Genomic DNA, 19,359 nt, shown 5'->3' with positions numbered 1-19,359 from the left:
GGTTGGCTCCTATGTGTGCACCTGATGGAGGCACTGCATGCTACACAGGTTACATGGCTACACAGGTCACAGGTATGTTTCTGTATGACAGAATGGAAAGCATTCTAAAAAATAACAATAACGTATACAGTATGGGGTCTCTGCTTCTCTCTATCAGTTAAGGGGTCCTTGGCCCGAATCTTTTTTGAAGACCCCTGATCTACATAAAAGCGGAAATACGTCATCCAGGCAAACCTATCCATATATCCACCACATTTTTGAGTTCTTGTTTCAACTCAAAACAAAACAGGGTAATGGCGTCAGCAGGAGAAGAACAAGCTGAGTCTGATCAGCAGCTGAATCAGTATGACACCCCATGGCCTGATCTGAAGTCCATGTCCATTTTTGTACATGTCTGTTTACTTTTGTACTTTGCTTTGTGTTGTATGGACTCTAACCAGTAATGGGGGGAGGGGGGTGGTGGGGGGACCAAAAAATTATATGATGAAAGGATGTCCTTTTCGGGAAAAAAAAAAAAAAAGAATGATGTGATGATATGATATGATGATATTATGTTCTTCCCCTGTCTAACGTGCTGAAAATGCTAAATAAACACAAGGGTTAAAAAAAAATAAGTCCATGTTATGAAAAACGCACAAACAGACATAAAAATATATACATTTTCAAATTCTTACTGTGTTTACCGAAGACAAACTACACACATATAGTAAATTTGACCATTAGTATCTGTACTTTTACTCAAGTATTGGGTCCACCACTGCTGACATCATCAGTAACATGTCAGTATCATGGTCAGTATCATGGTCAGTATCATGTCAATATCATGTCAATATCATGTGTCAGTATCATCACTATCATGTATCAGTATCATGGTCAGTATCATGTCAGTATCATGGTCAGTATCATGTCAGTATCATGTATCAGTATCATTAGAAAAACAAAAAATAGGCCCGTTTTCTGTATTTTCATTTTAGGTTTAAAACTAAAACATAGATAATGGGCCGTTTTCTTGTTTTTCTAATTTTTAATGTGGACAGAGAAACTGAGTATTCTTTACCCTGACCTCTTTCAGTATGTAATTGTCTTTAATGGTCACATAGGGGCGCTATAGCATCAGCTGGTTGCAACCCTATGGTCGCTACATTAAATGCCTTGTTGATCATTGTTTAATCTACTGTCACCACTTTTTACCATAATGTTGAAAAAATATTTATGCCTGTCAGGGGTTAAGCTTTATACACTAGATTTGCAAAATGCAGTACTAAGGCACTGTTATTTGCTCTCATTTTATTTGCCATAGTGATTTGAAATGCTTTATTTACAAGTAGTAGTACGTTGGAGTCGACCCAACATAAAACTGCAGTAACATACTGCAGCGTGACCGCAGTAACATAAAGTATTTGTTACCATAAATGGTTAAAACAGTGGCTTGAATAGATTCACTTTATACAAGAAATGTTAACAAGTTATTTATTATCGATGATAATTCATCCAACCATTTATGGCTGCGTTGAGCTCTACGTAATGACGTCGTTGTACATGACGTAGTCTAGATTGCGCACCACAGATTTCAGACGAACGCGCTGTAGTCAGTAGTCAAGTCACACAACGTTACAGTTACTGTATGTTGTACAGTGAGTGTTGACTATGGAGAATCAGCCTTCAAGTTATTCAGCTGTTTGATAGTTGAAACATTGTATCCAACCTGGAGGGACAGACAGAGCAGAGCGACCATCGTTACGGTAAAAAACTGGGATTTGGTGCTTGTGGCTCCGAAACTGGACAATTATGGGAGCTGTTTTGGGGGCCTTTTCTATCGCAAGTTGGGTAAGTTATTGCTCATCCAAATGTGAAAGAATAATAATAATTATGAATTAATCATTATTGATAATTATTATTATACAGAATAATGTTTTGTATTATGTGCAAATAGTTTTAGACTGGAACATCGGGTTGTGTGATGTACGCACTGCGCAGTAAAGCAACAGGTAACGTCATGTTAGTCTTAAAACTGTATCAATCACAACTACAACCTACTAATTGTGTTACAATGAATGTATCTGTATGGTCTGAATATAGGTCGTTTGTCTACTATGCGATAATATTTAAGAGAAATACATTCGCATTACATTATTAAGCCTATTGCTTGCTTGCTTTGTTATGTCATGCATAAGGCTCAGTTTTCTTTTGTAGCCTGAAGCTACTTGACTGTATTTTGACCGAGGCACTGCTATACAATTGATTATATAATAATAATAATAATACGTTATTCGTTGTTAGATGTAATAAGAACGAAATATATGACATCGTATAAAATATGTAGGATAGTAGTAACATTGATTGAACTAGTTTAGTTCTTTATGAGCTCGGATCACTCATGAGCTCGGATCACTCAATGAACATCACATACTGTAGAATGAATCCTGGGGTGGTAAATCTCCCTTTCCCCCATACTTCCAAGACAATTAACTTTATTTGTCTACATGCCTTAAAACATCTGGATCAGTAAGTATGCATGGGAGGGCTTCAGTCCACCACATATACCTAACCTTAGGCTACATTTCTAGCCTCACATAATCATGCTGCTACATTACAGACACAGGCCGAGAACATCATATTATCAACAGCAAAGGGGTAATCAAACCATGCTGGTTATCAGCTTATACGTGATTAACTGTGCTTTGTTTCCTTGTTGTCATAACAAAACACGCCATGTTCAGACTATCACGCAAACCAACAGAAACAGCAAATACTGTTTTGGAACATTATGAAAATTATAGATAGAGGCAATTTTAATATAGGTTAAAAGTAGACACTTGGAAAGTAGTCAGTTGTCATTCAATCACTAAATTGTAATACTATTTGCATGTATTATAAATGGGTAAAGTACAAGAGCCATGTAGTCATTAATGGACTAAGGCCAGCTTGTGGCAGCACAGAGATAAGTGAACCTGTATAACATTTATTGTCTCTGTCCAAGTTGATGAAATGCGGTCAAGGCTCAAGGCTCACAACAGCACTTGGTAAGGAAGGAATGTGCTGCTAGATTTTACACCAGTTTGCTGTGGGCTTAATGGGTTTCAGCAATTTAAGTACACAAGCATAAAACAGAACAAGGAGAAAATACAGATGAAAGAAAATAAACACCAAATACTCAACATTACTCAGCACTTGTATTTCAATTAACAAGCCTATGACCAATGCACATCTTCCCTGATGTGAAGCTATAGCTGCTTGACCGAGGCAGGGCCGAGCACTAGTGGTCGGTCATGATGTACACCTGTATAGATGGTTGGTATCTGGCACATTAACAGCGTCTGGTTTCCTGCCTGCTCTGTTGTAAGCTGACCTCACCTAAGCTGGCGTTGAGCGTCTGGCTGTGGTATTAACTTGTTTACAATCTTCCAGGCTGTCCCACATTCTAATCAAGGCAGTTGTCTTACAGGTGAATTGCAGGAGAGAGGCCAGAATTACCGTATGTGGATTGTAGGGGACTGTACTGTACACGGCCCTACAAAGCATAAGTACAGTAGCAATATTTTTGGGTTGAATTAGAGTTATTAATTTTTGTCAAAGGCCATATCAGCTGTCAGGATTTTTTATTTACTTCATGAATACATGTACAATTAGTGCAAAATCCCAATTACTGTATAAACTGATAGTTTTAACTGGCCTGTTGAAACACTTTAAAGACACATTTATCAGTTTGACAGTTTCTTAGTTACTGCACATGGCTTTATACGGCATTACAGTGAGCTGGTAATCAGGCCTTTGGGGTAAATGGATGTGCTTGAATTTAAAAGTGAAACTTATTCCAGTCTTCAGTGCGTCATCTCTAATGGGACTTTCCCTCAATCCTGCTGACTTTCTGTTGTCATGCAAGAATTTATAATGATCTAAGGATCCCTTAGATAATACACTTCATAGCCATCAGCTGAATTCATCTAAGTCATTCGCTGCAAAATATACTCCTAGAGAGGCTCCAGTCTGTAAGTATAGTATCCAGTAGACGAAGTAGAAGACTGGAGTCTGGAGACCTTTTTCATAATTTTATACAAGAGTAGGCTAAACAATATTATAATATAATAGGTTGATGTGCTACTTCATCATACTACAGCATCACACAAAAGCATTAAAGTAGCAGATCCACAAGCTCGAAATGCGGCGCAAAGCGATGCGTTTTGAGCTTGTGGATCTGCTACTTTTGCTATTTTTTTCATTTGAATGCAGAAAAGTAACAGTTTTGGACATATGACGTTTCCACCCAACATTATCCATTTACAAGCATCATTATTTTACAAATAGGTGAATACCTTATTTTGTTATAAAGGGCAACGGAAAGTTTAACAAAAGTATTTATTTTCTAATAAACTAACCAACAACTGAGAGATAACTGAACATACAGGGAAATCATAGCAATAAAGGAATGAGGTGTGGAGTCAGTAAATCAGTAGTGTAGGTGTGGATGAGTGAAACATGGTGTAGTGCAGGGTGTGTGTGTGTGTACGAAAAGAATAATCAACTAGAACAGACCAACAGCATGGGTAGCAGCTGAATAGGACGGCACTCGCCGCACTCCTCTCTCCTCTGGATGTCAACCTGAACTGCTCATGGGCTGGCTTTTATAGCCTCCTGGAGGCACCGGGCCCAGGTGCCCTCCAATGAGCCATTAGTACATTGACTGCCACACCCTGTTCACCTAGAAGACACAGCATTAGTAGAGCACACTCCCATACTCCATATAAGGGAGTGGGGCATCACACAACATTATCCATTTACAAGCATCATTATTTTACAAATAGGTGAATACCTTATTTTGTTATAAAGGGTAACTTTTTCAAATTTTTTTACATTTTCAAATGGCTGAAGATTTATGTTAACGACTTGAGTATAACCTTTCTGGTGCTCAACCTTTCTCCGTCCCATCTCTGTGTTTCCTAGGTGCCGTGTCTTTGCAGTGGTGCCACATGCCTGTTGTGCAAATGTTGTCCCAACAGCCGAAACTCCACGGTGACACGAGTCATCTATGCCTTCATGTTGTTGCTAGGGACCATCGTAGCCTGCATCATGCTGTCACCAGGAGTGGAGCAGCAGCTCAAAAGGGTATGATGAAACGCAGCACACCGCTGGTTGACAGCTTGTTTACATGCATTAGTGGAGATGTAACGAGATTTTGATCTACGTATAACGTTTGTGTACACTGTGAAGATGAATAGAACTATCTTCACTTGAGGTACAATGTTCAATTAATAATGATAATAATAATAATAATAATAATAATAATAATAATAATAATAATAATAATAATAATAATAATAATAATAATACACTTTATTTATAAAGCGCTTTTTGAAATAGCAATTGATACTATAGTTCTGAATAATCAGGAAAAGAGCTGTGTGTTGATTTAAATCAAAGGCTAATTCACAAAGACGCATACTGTGTAACCAGTGGCATTAAGACAATCCATTCTCCCAATCCCTTCCACTGAGGAGGCTGCTTAGCTTCACCATGGTGACTAATTGAATAGGCTTAATTTATATTTATACTTTTGTCACGTCACTGTGTCACTTGACAAAAATGATTTATTTTAAAATGTCATTTGGATTTGTAGAATTAGCCTTATCTTTGATAAGTTGTATCTGTGATACACCATAGATTCCAGGTTTCTGTGAAGACGGAGCAGGCTCCTCCATCCCTGGTCTCCAAGTTGATGTCAACTGTGAGATGATTGTGGGTTACAAAGCTGTGTACCGGGTGTGCTTTGGCATGAGCATGTGCTTCTTGGCATTTGCCATTGCCATGATCAACGTCAAAAACACTAAGGACCCGCGTGCTGCCTTCCATAATGGGTAAGCAATTCAACAACTGCAAACAAAATATTGTGTTTGTCTTTGTGACACAATGGTAAAATAATTAAAATAAGTCACCTCAATTGCTTAGTTTCCACCTTTATCAGTGGCGGTGCATGCGCTGGGCAAACAGGGCAATTGCCCTGGGCGCCAAGTCCCTAGGGGCGCCACAGGGCGCCGTGCAACCACAGGTGAAATAGATGTTTTTTATTATTGCACTCGCTATGACGCCACCAAGCTACAAGTTACCCAACAGACAGGAGCCAGGAAGAAATACGACAAAGCCACCACGTGTGTGTGTGCGTGTGTGTGTGTGTGTGTGTGTGTGTGTGTGTGTGTGTGTGTGTGTGTGTGTGTGTGTGTGTGTGTGTGTGTGTGTGTGTGTGTGTGTGTGTGTGTGTGTGTGTGTGACGCTATCCCCAGTGTGCATAATGGAGGAGAGGACAGATAGAACACATAGCTTTGCCTTGCTTTTCGTGTTAAGTAGAACTTTAGTTGATGTTCAGAGGGTGATATGCATGGTGTGTTTGTATCTGCACAACGTTGAACGGAGAGCCCTATTTGTATCATTTCACCATACAGAGTCTACTCAGAGCCTGACTAAACCTGCCCATTTGCCATAATTTGTCAATTTCGATGTATGTGGACGGTGATGACTAGGGATGGCCAACGGTTGACCATTAACCGTTAAGAAATCGGCAACCGATTAATACTAACGACTAACGATTAATCATTAAAATAAAAAAAAGGGCCAAAAATGTTTTTAATTGTTTTTTGGACAAGTCTACACCTGCAACCACACGTAACTTCCACTTTATTCTTCTTCTTCCTCGTCTTTGTATTGGTATTGTTTGTGTTGGAGCGCCTCAGTGCGGCTGCAGAGTTCATGTGCAACCTCTTCCAGAGAGAGATAGAGACACAAGTAAGACGCGCGAACGCTGGAAGCGAACGCAGCTCGAAAATAACAATAAGAAGAATAGAAAGGAATGAGCAATTACTTGCCATCCGGCCTGAAATATGCACAAATGACATGGAATTCTTAGATATCCCAATAGATGAACTCGTGTAGATGCTTGTAGATGTGCTATTTTTGACTGTCGCTGCTATATTTTTCTCAGAGGAGTGTAATTTGTCACCCAGGGGCACAGGCGAATTTCAGCCACACTGTAGTGCATGCAGGCAATGAGAGCGTGACTCACATGGGGGCAGCCAATGAGAGCGTGAGTGACATGGGGGCGCGGCTGCACACATACTGCACACAGACAGACACACAAGCCGAGCCGAGTGTCATAGTATGCTCCACTTGGTCGGAGGCGCGGCTTCCTTCCGCGTTCGCAACTAGAAACTCTGCTGGAGACACAAAACAAACTGTGTAGACATGGCCCTTTGAAATAAAATGTATTTTGGCCCTTAAAAAATAACAATAATAATAATAATCGTTAAGGCCTAACGGTAACCGGTTAATAGAATGTCTCCATTTGGCCATCCCTAGTGACGACATTATAACCCTACAGTTCTCAATCAAACCGGCACCGCATTTCTGACTTATTTTGCCCGGGGCGCTACAGCACATTGGCTTGTGCCGGGCCTAACCTTTATGAGTGCAACAAGGATCATGTGCTTGTGTGTGTGTGTGTGTGTGTGTGTGTGTGTGTGTGTGTGTGTGTGTGTGTGTGTGTGTGTGTGTGTGTGTGTGTGTGTGTGTGTGTGTGCGTGTGCGTGCGTGCGTAAGTCAACTCATGTAAGTCAACTCATGTACTGTATTTATGACACCAGAAATCTTGGAGCTATCTAATCACTATAGGGTTTGAGCATTGTAAGCTGATTCAGCATGCATGTGAAATATTTCTGTGGACGATTATTTCGTGACTTGACATTTGATAATAATTTTCACAATGTTCTGCAAAGAAACTGACATTCTGCATGGGTCAATCACTGATCAAATAAAAACCACCACTCTAGCTACCTGGCATCTGCATATACAGTACTGTATATACAGAAGCTTATATAGACAGAGTTTATAGAAAAGAGTTCAAACTAAATTCATGTCACTTGGAAGTGGAACAGATGACTGTATTGTATTGTTGGTGACCCAACACATAGACCTTGTGAAGAGAACATTAAACCAACTCACAAGGAGGTTTCCTCCCTAGGGAATAGATAAGGACAGTTTAGTAGGAGTACAATACATTCTGTGTATTCTTCACAAACATGGATACGTTGACAGTGGGAATGGGAGGGTTGTTCTCTTTTTTTTTCGAGGTGAGAAGTATTTGAACTCTAAAGCTCAGGGTCTTTTAAACACTCACAGATAATAATCACTGATTAGTAATAATAATAATAATTAGTATTCATTATGTCTCTTTCACCAGGTTTTGGTTCATTAAGATTGCTGTCATGGTGGCAGTGACTGTTGGTGCCTTTTATATTCCTGAGGGGCCTTTCACTCACAGTAAGATTTGCATTTTTCTTTTCTTTTCTTCTTTTTTTTTGTGACCAATTAATACAATTCCCTTTTCAACTAGATACTAGGTATACTATATATAATGCGTGCGTGCGTGTGTGCGTGTAGATATATCATGTTTTTTCTTTTCTTACAGCGTCAGGCAAACATGGCACTTCTGAGTGACTGAATGAATACCTGATCAATTGAACAAAACATTTGCTTTCATAGTGGTTTCATTCTACATGATAAATAATTCTTTAGATGTATTCTGTTTCCTTACCTGTGTGTGTGTGTGTGTGTGTGTGTGTGTGTGTGTGTGTGTGTGTGTGTGTGTGTGTGCGTGTGCGTGTGCGTGTGCGTGTGTGTGTTTGCAGCATGGTTTGCGGTGGGTACTTCTGGGGCATTCTGCTTCATTCTGATCCAGCTGGTGTTGCTGGTGGACTTCGCCCATTCATGGAATGAATCTTGGGTAGAGAGGATGGAAAATGAAAATGCCAGAGGCTGGTACGCAGGTCAGTCACCCACAGTTTCTCTCACCAGAGAAATGGTCAGAGAAGAAATGGACAGAAAACTGAACTTAACCATATGAACCCTAGCATACATAATACTTCCATATGCATCATGTGCCGTTTGGCCAAAGCCTAGAGACTGAGCTCTCGACACATAGAACGCAGTGGCACGTATTAAGTGAGATTGTCACATATCCTCGCAATAAATTGACATGTTTAAGAAACTGTTTAAGAAACTGGGTGAGTGACTGACCTCTCTCTACTTTTGTGTGTTAGATGGATTTTGTTTAGATGGCTTTGACTCTTTTTACAATGTCTATTGTTTTTAAATGTGACAAGCACCATGAGTTGTGGAGAAAGGTATTTTGCTCCCCTGTAAGTGTGTATTGTGGAAGTGACAATAAAAACTGAAAATTTAAATCAGTGGTCTCAAAGTTGGGTCCGGGGACCCTCAGGGGACCTTGACGGGGTTCCCCAGAAAAAAAGTGTTAATATTACCGTACTATCTATTTAACCCTATATACAATGGCTATTTGAAAACAGCCGATCTACAACATGTTGTAAGCTTGTAGATCTGCAATTTGTCTTGAAGTCTTGAAAGAAATGTGAAAAATGTGGAATGTTTGTGAAAGTTTTTAACACAAATCATGTATGGGGGTCCGCAGCCTCATACATATCAGTTTGGGGGTCCTTGACATGAAACATTTGAGAACCACTGCTTTAAAAAATGGAAATATCACCAAAACAAACCCCAATCGATGGATTTGCAGATTGTTATTTTAGACTTTCTCTCTGATACTGAGCCTGCTGGTATTGAACAGGTGTATACTGTAGATATGAAACCAATATGAATTTCTTTGCAAAATGTTTACCTGTCTCTGTCCTCTGTTTGTAGCATTGATGGCAGTGACAGTCCTCGGCTACGTTGCATCGTTTGTTACCATTGTGCTGTTGTTCGTCTTCTACACTCAGCCTGAGGGCTGCCTCATCAATAAGTTCTTCATCAGCTTCAATATGCTGCTATGCATCGGGGCCTCTGTAATCTCCATAATGCCTAAAGTACAGGTACTGCATAGAAACTGCTAGTGAAATGTTATTGATTTCTTTGTGAATTCAAATGTCTTTTTTATTGAATTGCTTTATTTGAAGTGGTTGATTAAAGTGTTGATGTTTAGTAGGGCTGCATGATGTAGACAAATGATCACGATCTTGTTATTTTGTCAGAAATTACAGTTACAGTATACCATGCAATATGAAGTTATGATGTACTGAAACATTTTCAGAAGGTTTAGAATGCTAGATTGTGGTGAGAATGCCTCTAATGTTTTCCTAAATAGAATTCAAATATTTTGTTTGTTTCCCTGCATGTGTAGGAATCTCAGCCACGATCAGGTCTGTTGCAGTCCTCCATCATCACCCTGTACACCATGTATCTGACCTGGTCTGCTATGACCAATGAGCCTGGTGAGAAACTTTAAGCTCTGTTTGAACGGAAATCTCTGATCTCTGTGAAAGGAGATACTACCGTATTTCATGCCTAGTATTCGATCGATATTCATCTTTGACTTAAACAGCAGGAGATTGTAGCCCAATAGTATGAGCAGTGAGCTGTGGCATTGCATCATATTGTATGGCACAATGCATCATGAGAATACGATGAATAGACAGGGTCATAAAAGTGTTGGTATATTTGTATTATATAAGACTTTAAACAAGAGAACATGGAAAGAGAAACATTTTAGCCTGTCACACATGGAAATTAAAACTGTGGTGGACTAAATATGTGAATGAATGAATGCATGATTGTAAATTGCAGTGCTGGAATGGTGGTCGTCGCTGGTCGAGTAGCCAACCATCCCTCACAATGCAGTGAAGTGAAATGCTGCATTCCATTTTTATAATTACATACGTTTTCCTTTTGTTTAGCTCTGTGTGTTAACTATCATGTAATTAATCAAAGGGGTTCTTTAGAACGTTATACTATCAAAGAATAAACAGGGTGCTTGTGCAGGTCTGCATAATCTGGAAAAATATTTAATTATAAAGACCTGGAAAATAAGTTTTGCTCACAGTAATATATATATACAAAAGTTGACAAAGCACAAAAAAAGAAAACTTCAACTACCCTCCTCTATCCAACCACTCCACTCCAGATCGGAAATGCAACCCCAACCTGCTAAGTATCATCCATCAGATTGCTGTCCCTACACTGGCCCCTTTGGAGATTGAAAACCAGACAGCCGTGGTGATCATCGGTACAGAGGAGCCGATCATGACGTCCCCGCATATCCCATGGTGGGATGCCCAGAGCATTGTGGGGCTGGCCATTTTTGTGCTCTGCATCCTGTACTCCAGGTAGGACCACTCCGATTGGATGGGATGGATTAGTAATACATGAACACAAAATTATTTGGAAAGGTAGATGCAAGTTGGCCTAATGGTCCTTGAATTTGGAATCCGGTATTAAACCAATATGTCAATACTTGATTTTCTGCATTCACCACAACTGACAACTGTGATTATAAATAGAATCCTATTACATAGGATTCTCTTCAACCTGACATAATCTGGTGGAAGGGATTTAATCTCTTAACCCATTAATACCTGGAACTGTGTCATTTTTAGATTTGAGCTAAAAAGCATTATTTCACACTTTAGGCTATTCAAAAATAGCAGATCTACAAGCTCATAGCGCGCCGTGCCGCGCTACGAGCTTGTATATCTGCTATTTTTGAAAAATCATGAAAATGTGTGCAAATCTTTGAACATAATATATTTTTAAAGCGAACATTTTTAACTCAAATCTTTGCTTCTGGGGGTCCCTGGAACAAAATATTTTGATGGGGGTCCGCGGCCAAATACATATAATTTTGGGGGTCCTTGACATGAAAAAGATTGAGCACCACTGATATAGAAACATACGTTTTTCAGAAAACTGTTGAGATTTAGGAGACATGTAGAATCGGCTTCAGGTCTCAATGGGTTAATGAATAAATACTTTTTTCACATGACTAATTTGAAGTGTTTTACATACTGTTGCAATGAACAGTTTCTAACTGGACGTGTTCAATCTTCTGCTGCAGCATCCGTTCATCCAACACCAGCCAGGTGAATAAGCTGACCATGGCCTCCAAAGACTCAGCCAGCCTGGCAGAGAGCAGCTGCAGTAGCACAGACTTATGTGAAGATGATCGGGGGCCCAGGCGGGTGGAGGACAATGAGAGGGACATGGTCCAGTATAGTTACTCCTTCTTCCATTTCATGTTGTTCCTGGCCTCTCTCTACATCATGATGACTCTCACCAACTGGTACAGGTTGGTATATTCTTTCCCATCAAAAGCAGACTTTAGACAGTGAGGGTTTGGCCTATTTTCTATTAAACAAGATGGGGTCTAATAACGGAGTGTTGACAGCTTGACTCTGAAAGAGGCTAGCAGAAGATGCACGCCTTGTGCATGACTGCACTTAACTCTTGCTAGTAGATACTGAAGTTATAGTGTCAAACAGTTGTAGGTTTAGGTACTTAAAGGTACTGTGTGTGCAAAATAACTTTTTTCACTGATCTGTCAAGCGGTTTGTGAGATTAACTCCGGACAGTCGGACAGAAAAGACAGATACAAACACAAACAGACCCTCTTATAGACAGCTACCCTCTTTCAGTGCCATGCCGTAAAAGAATATTGTTAAGACTAGAGTTTAGGTTTGCCTAACAACAAACAAAAGGGAGATAGATGGGATGCTCAACCATAGGTACAAATGTGACAGCACTCACATGACCAGCAGAGAATGTAATACATCTTACTCTCAGGCTTTATTCCAGGACCCCCAAATGTATGTATTTGGCCGCAGACCCCCATCTGAAAAGAAAATTGTCGAAAATAGTCAATCTACAAGCTCACAACCCGTCGCAGGATTCATTGTGAGATTGTAGATCTGCTATAGTTCTAAAATAGGGTTAAAGTGGTTAAACTTTTTTGTATCCAATCTTTTTAAATGTTGTATCCAATACATATATGTTTTGTATATTACCATAAACATGTATACCACAAGCACATATAAAGCCATAAGTAGGGATCAACATCCATTAAATAATAGTAATAATAATAATAATAATTATTATTATTATTATTATTATTATTGTTATTATTATATTCAGATAAGAAAAAGTAAAAGGACAATAAGTTCTAAAATGAATAATCACCAGTAACAGAATAAACTGACAAAACGAGGGGAAAATACCAAAAAAGACAATTACATGACAAGTACATTACAGTATAGTCAAGACAGAAGCAATAATATATATATAGAAATTAAATAGAGATATGATTTTAATTTCAAACATATTTTTTAATTGAATTAAATAAGAGGCTGAATTATCTTAATAGCTTTAGTCCAAATGAACACTGCATCTGCTCTTGCCCCATTCATTCTGGCAGTCGATCTTTCAAACTGATTTTGATGGTATACTAACTAACTTTACCTGGGGACCCCGTGGAACCCTCTCAAGGACCCCTGGAGGTCCTCAGACCCCACTTTGAGAACAACTGCTTTATTCCATTTCTTCAAAATCACATGACGTCTTATAGTCTTAAGAAGTCACATGATGCCTTCAGTCTGCACAAGGCACATGACATCTTCTTTGGTCTGAAAAATAGCTATTGAGAAAGAGAGCTATTACACTTCCATATATTTACGCTGTAAACAAAGAATATTCATATAATATTCAATATTCAATCATTTATTACCAAAAACAACTTACAGTTGATTTGTAATTTGTTTAGGTGTGCTCTGAGATAACAACAAGAACAAGAAGAATGCAGAATTAACACTTGTCATTGGGTGACTGACCAATAGTTCCAAACACTACTGTATAGTTCCAAACATTGAGTCCTCATAATGGGTGTTGATGAAGCACATACATATGCGATACATGAACCACGTGTTCATATCGCAGCAAGATCAAAGAGCAAGTGTAAGTCTCTCTTTCAATGGGCCTGGTCTGAAGAAGATGTCATGAATGCCAGTCCTGCAAAGGAACAAAACCTGAGAGTATTTTCAGTTTTTACAATCTCCGCAATTTACAATTTCCATTATTGAAAGTTGTTTTTGGCCGAATCTTAATTTTAATTGTAAAAATAATCACTTTTCTAATCTCTATCTGGTTTGGTGCTTGACAGCCCTGACGCAGACTACAGTGCCATTTCCAGTAAGTGGCCAGCAGTGTGGGTAAAGATCACATCCAGCTGGGTATGTTTGGCCCTGTACATCTGGACTCTGGTGGCCCCCATGCTTCTCACCAACCGTGATTTCAGCTGAACAGCGCTCAGCCACCAGTCTGTCCCAGTCCACACAGACCTGGTTCTTTACTTCACATAAACCATGACCATATTGCCTATATTTCAATGTTAAAATTGACTTTTTTTGAATGTTGTAGATATTGATTGGTTGGTGGTGACATTTGTGATGTAATAATGCCCGATATATACTTTGTATGACACCGTGTATACCGTATGACAGTGTCATGGCTGAAAATAGCTGATCTACAAGTTCCCTATATGTTGCAGATGCAATGCGCTGTCAGCTTGTACATCAGCTATGTTCAGTGCTTGACACTGTCTTATAAATAAGTATAAATTATGTGTAGTAATTTCACCCATAGATATAGCATTTAATAGACATCCAGTGTTGAAAGCAGAAACAACCCTCCTTGGTACAAATACATTCCAGCTATAATATTTTATGTTGATATTATATGAATGTCCAAAGTGAAATATGATCATTTTTGTTACCATTAATTACTCTCAACAACCTACAGTTATTTGCTTACTCCACCAGAGCACAGTACTATTGCAATTATATTTAACTCTCCAGTCATGCACTTGCTTTGTCACAAATAGCTTAATTTAGAGTCATGCTTTGTGGTTTATATTACAAAATGTGTACATAAGTCTATGAGGCTCTGTGAAGTGGGCTTTCACACATCTTTGACAATTCCATTATTTCAAAGTATCTCTTTATTGTATTATTTAAGTTTAATTTATTTGTTGTAATAGTGTCTTGATAGTTTGCTGCTATGCCTTCCAATGCCTTATACAGTATCCGTAAATTATTTTTGTGATGTGTTGAATTGAGGGCAGTGTTAAATATATGAATGTGGTAAACCAGTTTTTGTTTGAAACTACATTCCTGACATGACAATGATTCAAAATCAACTTAAGCCTCTGCCAAATATTTGATTTTCTATTATTTGTCTTTAATATGTAATTGTCAGAATATAAAATACATCCTAACATAGTGACTGAAATAAGTAGCATACAAATCAATATACTAAAGCCAAAATATGTAATTAATTGTGAGATAAAGAAATATATATATATTTAGAGAATACTTTATATGCAAACGGTTCTGTACATTACAACTACATTTATTTTAACCAAAAAGGTATCTCCAAAAGCATTAAACCATTCTAAATAAATACAGAAATGTATTTGAACACTTACAGTAAGTGTGCAATTAATTGGAACACAACAGTAATGACCAAATGCCTTGTAAGTTATATAGAAATCCAGTAATTACTCCGGTCATAAAAAGGTTCTCCATTTTACATAGCATCCTAGCGCTTTAGAAACATTGATGGAATACTACTTTCTAAGTAAATAAATCATTTTGATATAATTTTAAGTTTTCGTCTTGATTTCACTTTGTTTTACAATGGATGCATTTGCTGTCCATGTGTTACCTGTATCAGTTGAACATAATATTGTATATAAGATAGATATTACTCTGTTAAGTATAACATGGCTACCTATGTTACAACTAGCTAACACTATTTATCAACATACTGTACAAAACATTTACATTCTCCATTACAATTTAATTTAAGTAAGTAATGTACTGTATAAAACCAAGCAAAACAGTATACATTTTCTAACTATAGGTGCGTTCGGAAATACAGCACTGAGCGCACTGGCCAATACAAACTAATAGGCGAGTGCGCTCCGGTGCGCAATTTCCGAACGCGCCCTATATAAGCAATGTGTCAGTTCATAACCATCCTATTATCCCAATCCAGTGGTTATCATGTCTAGATGTGTCAGTGTGAAAGTCCTCTCCTCAGCTTCCTTCTGGGCACTGTGGACCACCTGGCAGCTGAACTGAGAGCCCTGGTCTTCCCTGCTCGGGGTCAACTTCAGGAAGCTCCACATGGTATACAGGCCATTGATATTGAGACTGGGAGGCGTATTGAAGGCACTTGTGAGATTCTCTCCATTCTTGGACCAAGTAATGGAAACATCTTCGGGACAGAAGTCTTTGATGCAGAGGTTGAGTGTGCACTCTTCACCCAGAAGAGGGCACGAGGGCTCGCAGTTGACAAACATCACATTTGGAGGGGTTCCTGTTGAAAACAGATGTGAGCCACATCGTAGATGCCAACTATATTAGAAATAGTAGATTCACTGAAACTGGTTTGACCACATATTATATTATGTTCATTCTCTGGTGACGCTTTGCTCATACAAAACGTACAAGTTATTACAATTTAGGCATTTAGCAGACTTACTGTACAAAGTACAACGTTGTTGTGATTACCGTGAATCATCACCATCAACTGAGTAAATGTTCAAGGAATTAGAGTGGTAAGAAAACAAGATACATTTGCAAAAACGTAACTAGTATAGCAAGTAGATATCAGACCTGGAATCTGTAAATAACAGCCCTACTGTCTTTTTTTTTAAAACATCTGTTTATTGTACAGCCCTACTGTCTACAAGTAATTAAACAGCATACCTTGTTTACCTGAATAACATAAGTACAGTAGTATCTAGCTAATGGTCAAATTCCTGCTATCTGAAATAGCAGGAAAATACCTTGGGTATTGATATGATACCAAGAATCTTTGTATCCTGGTTCGGGGAAACTGGAATGGTACACACGACAACTGTAGACAGCCATCTCGTCCTCTCTAGCCATAACCATCTGGATCTCACTCCACACACTGAAGAGGCCCTCATGGTCTGAGAAAGGTCCAAAGTTAATGACGGTGCAAACCTGCTCCCCGTCATTCCTGGACCACTCCAGGCGAATGTCCCCGGGATAAAATTTCTCCACCCGAGAGCACAGTACCAGCAGCCTCTCCACCTTAGGGATTTGCGGCATGCTGGAGATCTGTAGAAACTCCGGGGCCACTGGAGTAGAGTATGAATGAAATCAAATTAAATCTCAATTTCTTTTGTCAAATGCACAGTAAATGTACAGCACGTTAACAATACTTGGCTTATGACCACTCCCACTTACATGTGGCTTATGACCACTCCCTTCATACCAAACAATGTTCAGTTAATTGACACTGACTGTGGAAATGTTGAATCTGTTTTACCTTTTGTATTGACAGTGATTTCTCTAGTGATGTTTTTGGCCCTGTGTTTCACCACACACCGGTATGTAGTTTGATCATCACTGACAGTCAGACAGACAGTCAGGACGGACACATGATCATGTCTACTCTCTGACTGAAGGATCGCCAGGTCACTCAGATCCTCACTGACCAATAAAGGATCTGATTCTGACTGGTTGTTTGGGACCTGGATCAAGTCTGCATTGGCTGCCACTTTGTACCACTTCACTTTGAGCTCTCTCAGTCGAACGCCTCTAATGGTACATTTAAGCTCGATTGGCACCTTAGTGTAGATGATGCTGGGTGTGATGATGTCAGAGACGCAGGGTGGACCTATGGAGGCAAGCATGACTGCCTGTGAGCACACATTATACAAGCACACCTGCAATGTATGTATACACAGTAAAATCACTGTTAATTTATCCATTTGTAACTCTGAGAATGTACATATGTAACCAAATGGACCAAAAATACATACTGTTACAGTGTGGGTTTAGTGTTATGTACCATTACGTACTGTATGTAGTTGATGCATCGTCATGAAGTTGACACATACCTGTACAGAGAAGCCGTGTCCCACCGATAACAGAGAGAACCATCAGCAAACTAATGACACTGGAAACGGCTATCAGTGTAACAGCATTGTAACCCGGCTCCCTAGAAGCTGCAGGAGAAAGGTGATAGCATAACAACATGATAAAGATGATGACTATTGCAATTCACTGTAAGTCGTTGAGAACAATATTATGAAACCAAACCTTGTACTGTCAGCATAACACCTTTGCTGTAAAGCTCCCTGTAGGTTGTGTGTTTGATTTGGCAGAAGATGTGGGTTTCTGTGGCCTCCACTACAGAAGAATGCACAGTGATGCTACTGCGAATGCTGTAGGTGCCATCTGGGTTAAGAATGGCCATTTCTGTGCAGACATGGGAGCTTGAGTTTCTGCCTGCAGGGACCGTCAGAGAGCCTTTCTGGATCTGCCATGTCACTTCAAGTTTCTCTGGGTAAAAATCTGTGACATCACACAATAGAGTCTTTTCCTCTCCCATTGTCACTACTGCTTTTTCTGGGAGTGACACTGAAGGTCGGGCTGTGAACATAAACAGTGCTGTCTATCCTGAGTAAAAAGCAAGAGCTATATAAATATTTAACATACTGTACTGCTATTTAAAAAAACACACACACAAAGAGCACACTCTCACTACAGTACAAAGTACAATCTGTCCTGTAGTCTCTTTGTTATACTACTTTTTTCAGCCAATGAAATATTTTAGTATGCTGTACAAAATTGTTTAATTTATCATTCCTTCATGTTAGTCAGGACAAGAGCTAATCTGGGATCACTTTTCAAGACTCGGTGAACTCAAAGATGAAACTAATTGTACACAGCACTATGGGCTTGCTGACAAAAGTAGATAGTAAGAAAAAATGGTTTACCCAACACTTCCAGCTGAATGGTTTCTGTGTAGACCACCGGTGTAATGATTCTGCAGGTGTAAATACCTTCATCCCCCACAGTCACATTACGCAGCTGGAGAGATGCGTTGCTTTGTAGCAGTCCCATTTTGTCCACCAGACAGCCTTTGCAGTTCACTTGTGTATTCTCATCCAAAAAAGTGTACACGTTATGCTTGTCTGAGTGCTTATCGACCATGTTCCATTCAACTGTCAGAGTGCTCAACTTCACAAGCTTGGACAATTTGTCAAAAAGGCAGCTTAGAGTCACATCTGTCCCTGTTAAGACACTTATTGTCCCCATAGTCTCAACCGGAGAACCTACAGTATAACAATACCAAATACAAATTGATTATTCTGTAGTGCTGTGCAATAGGCATTGCATACATTTGAATGGCATGTTTAACAGGATTTCATATACAGGGAATATTTTATTTAAACCTTGATATTACTATGAAGGCAGATGCAAGCTAACCTGCATTTTTCTTTCTTTTCAAATTTCATCAGCATGTAACTAATGAGGCCAAATACTGTACGGCAACGGAGCTGACCTTTGCTCATCAGTCCTCGCAAACAAAATGGTCTCAAAGCTTATGATTGAATACATTTTTTTGTTATTCTTACCTTTTAAGTGCAAAACAACAGCTATTATTTCTATTATAATTATGGTTTTCCGTTGTTCCATTGGAATTCTGGTATCA

General features: G+C 39.1%; 1 protein-coding gene and 1 gene segment (V, D, J or C); one reads left to right on the top strand and one right to left on the bottom strand.

Annotated features, from left to right (window-relative positions):
- The first annotated feature begins 1,596 nt into the window (after positions 1–1,596).
- Positions 1,597–15,482, top strand: serinc3 (serine incorporator 3). Its single transcript, XM_084063591.1, has 10 exons — positions 1,597–1,827; positions 4,942–5,103; positions 5,659–5,852; positions 8,225–8,304; positions 8,673–8,810; positions 9,703–9,872; positions 10,181–10,271; positions 10,961–11,162; positions 11,891–12,121; positions 13,985–15,482. Exons 1-10 carry the CDS (start codon positions 1,789–1,791, stop codon positions 14,121–14,123), a joined length of 1,446 nt encoding a protein of 481 aa, XP_083919717.1. The 5' UTR covers positions 1,597–1,788; the 3' UTR covers positions 14,124–15,482.
- Positions 15,483–15,865: 383 nt separating this feature from the next.
- On the bottom strand, positions 15,866–18,962 carry LOC311048543 (Ig gamma-1 chain C region secreted form-like). The segment is given in 5 exons: positions 18,641–18,962; positions 17,968–18,293; positions 17,311–17,557; positions 16,676–16,993; positions 15,866–16,203 (listed from the first exon to the last, which is right to left on the bottom strand).
- Between the last annotated feature and the right edge of the window lie 397 nt (positions 18,963–19,359).

The sequence above is a fragment of the Gymnoscopelus microlampas genome (genome assembly GCF_963454915.1).
Source record: "Gymnoscopelus microlampas genome assembly, chromosome: 7".
NCBI lineage: Eukaryota > Metazoa > Chordata > Actinopteri > Myctophiformes > Myctophidae > Gymnoscopelus > Gymnoscopelus microlampas.
Note: the sequence above shows the minus strand (reverse complement) of the source record. Positions and strands in the feature narration are given on the sequence as shown.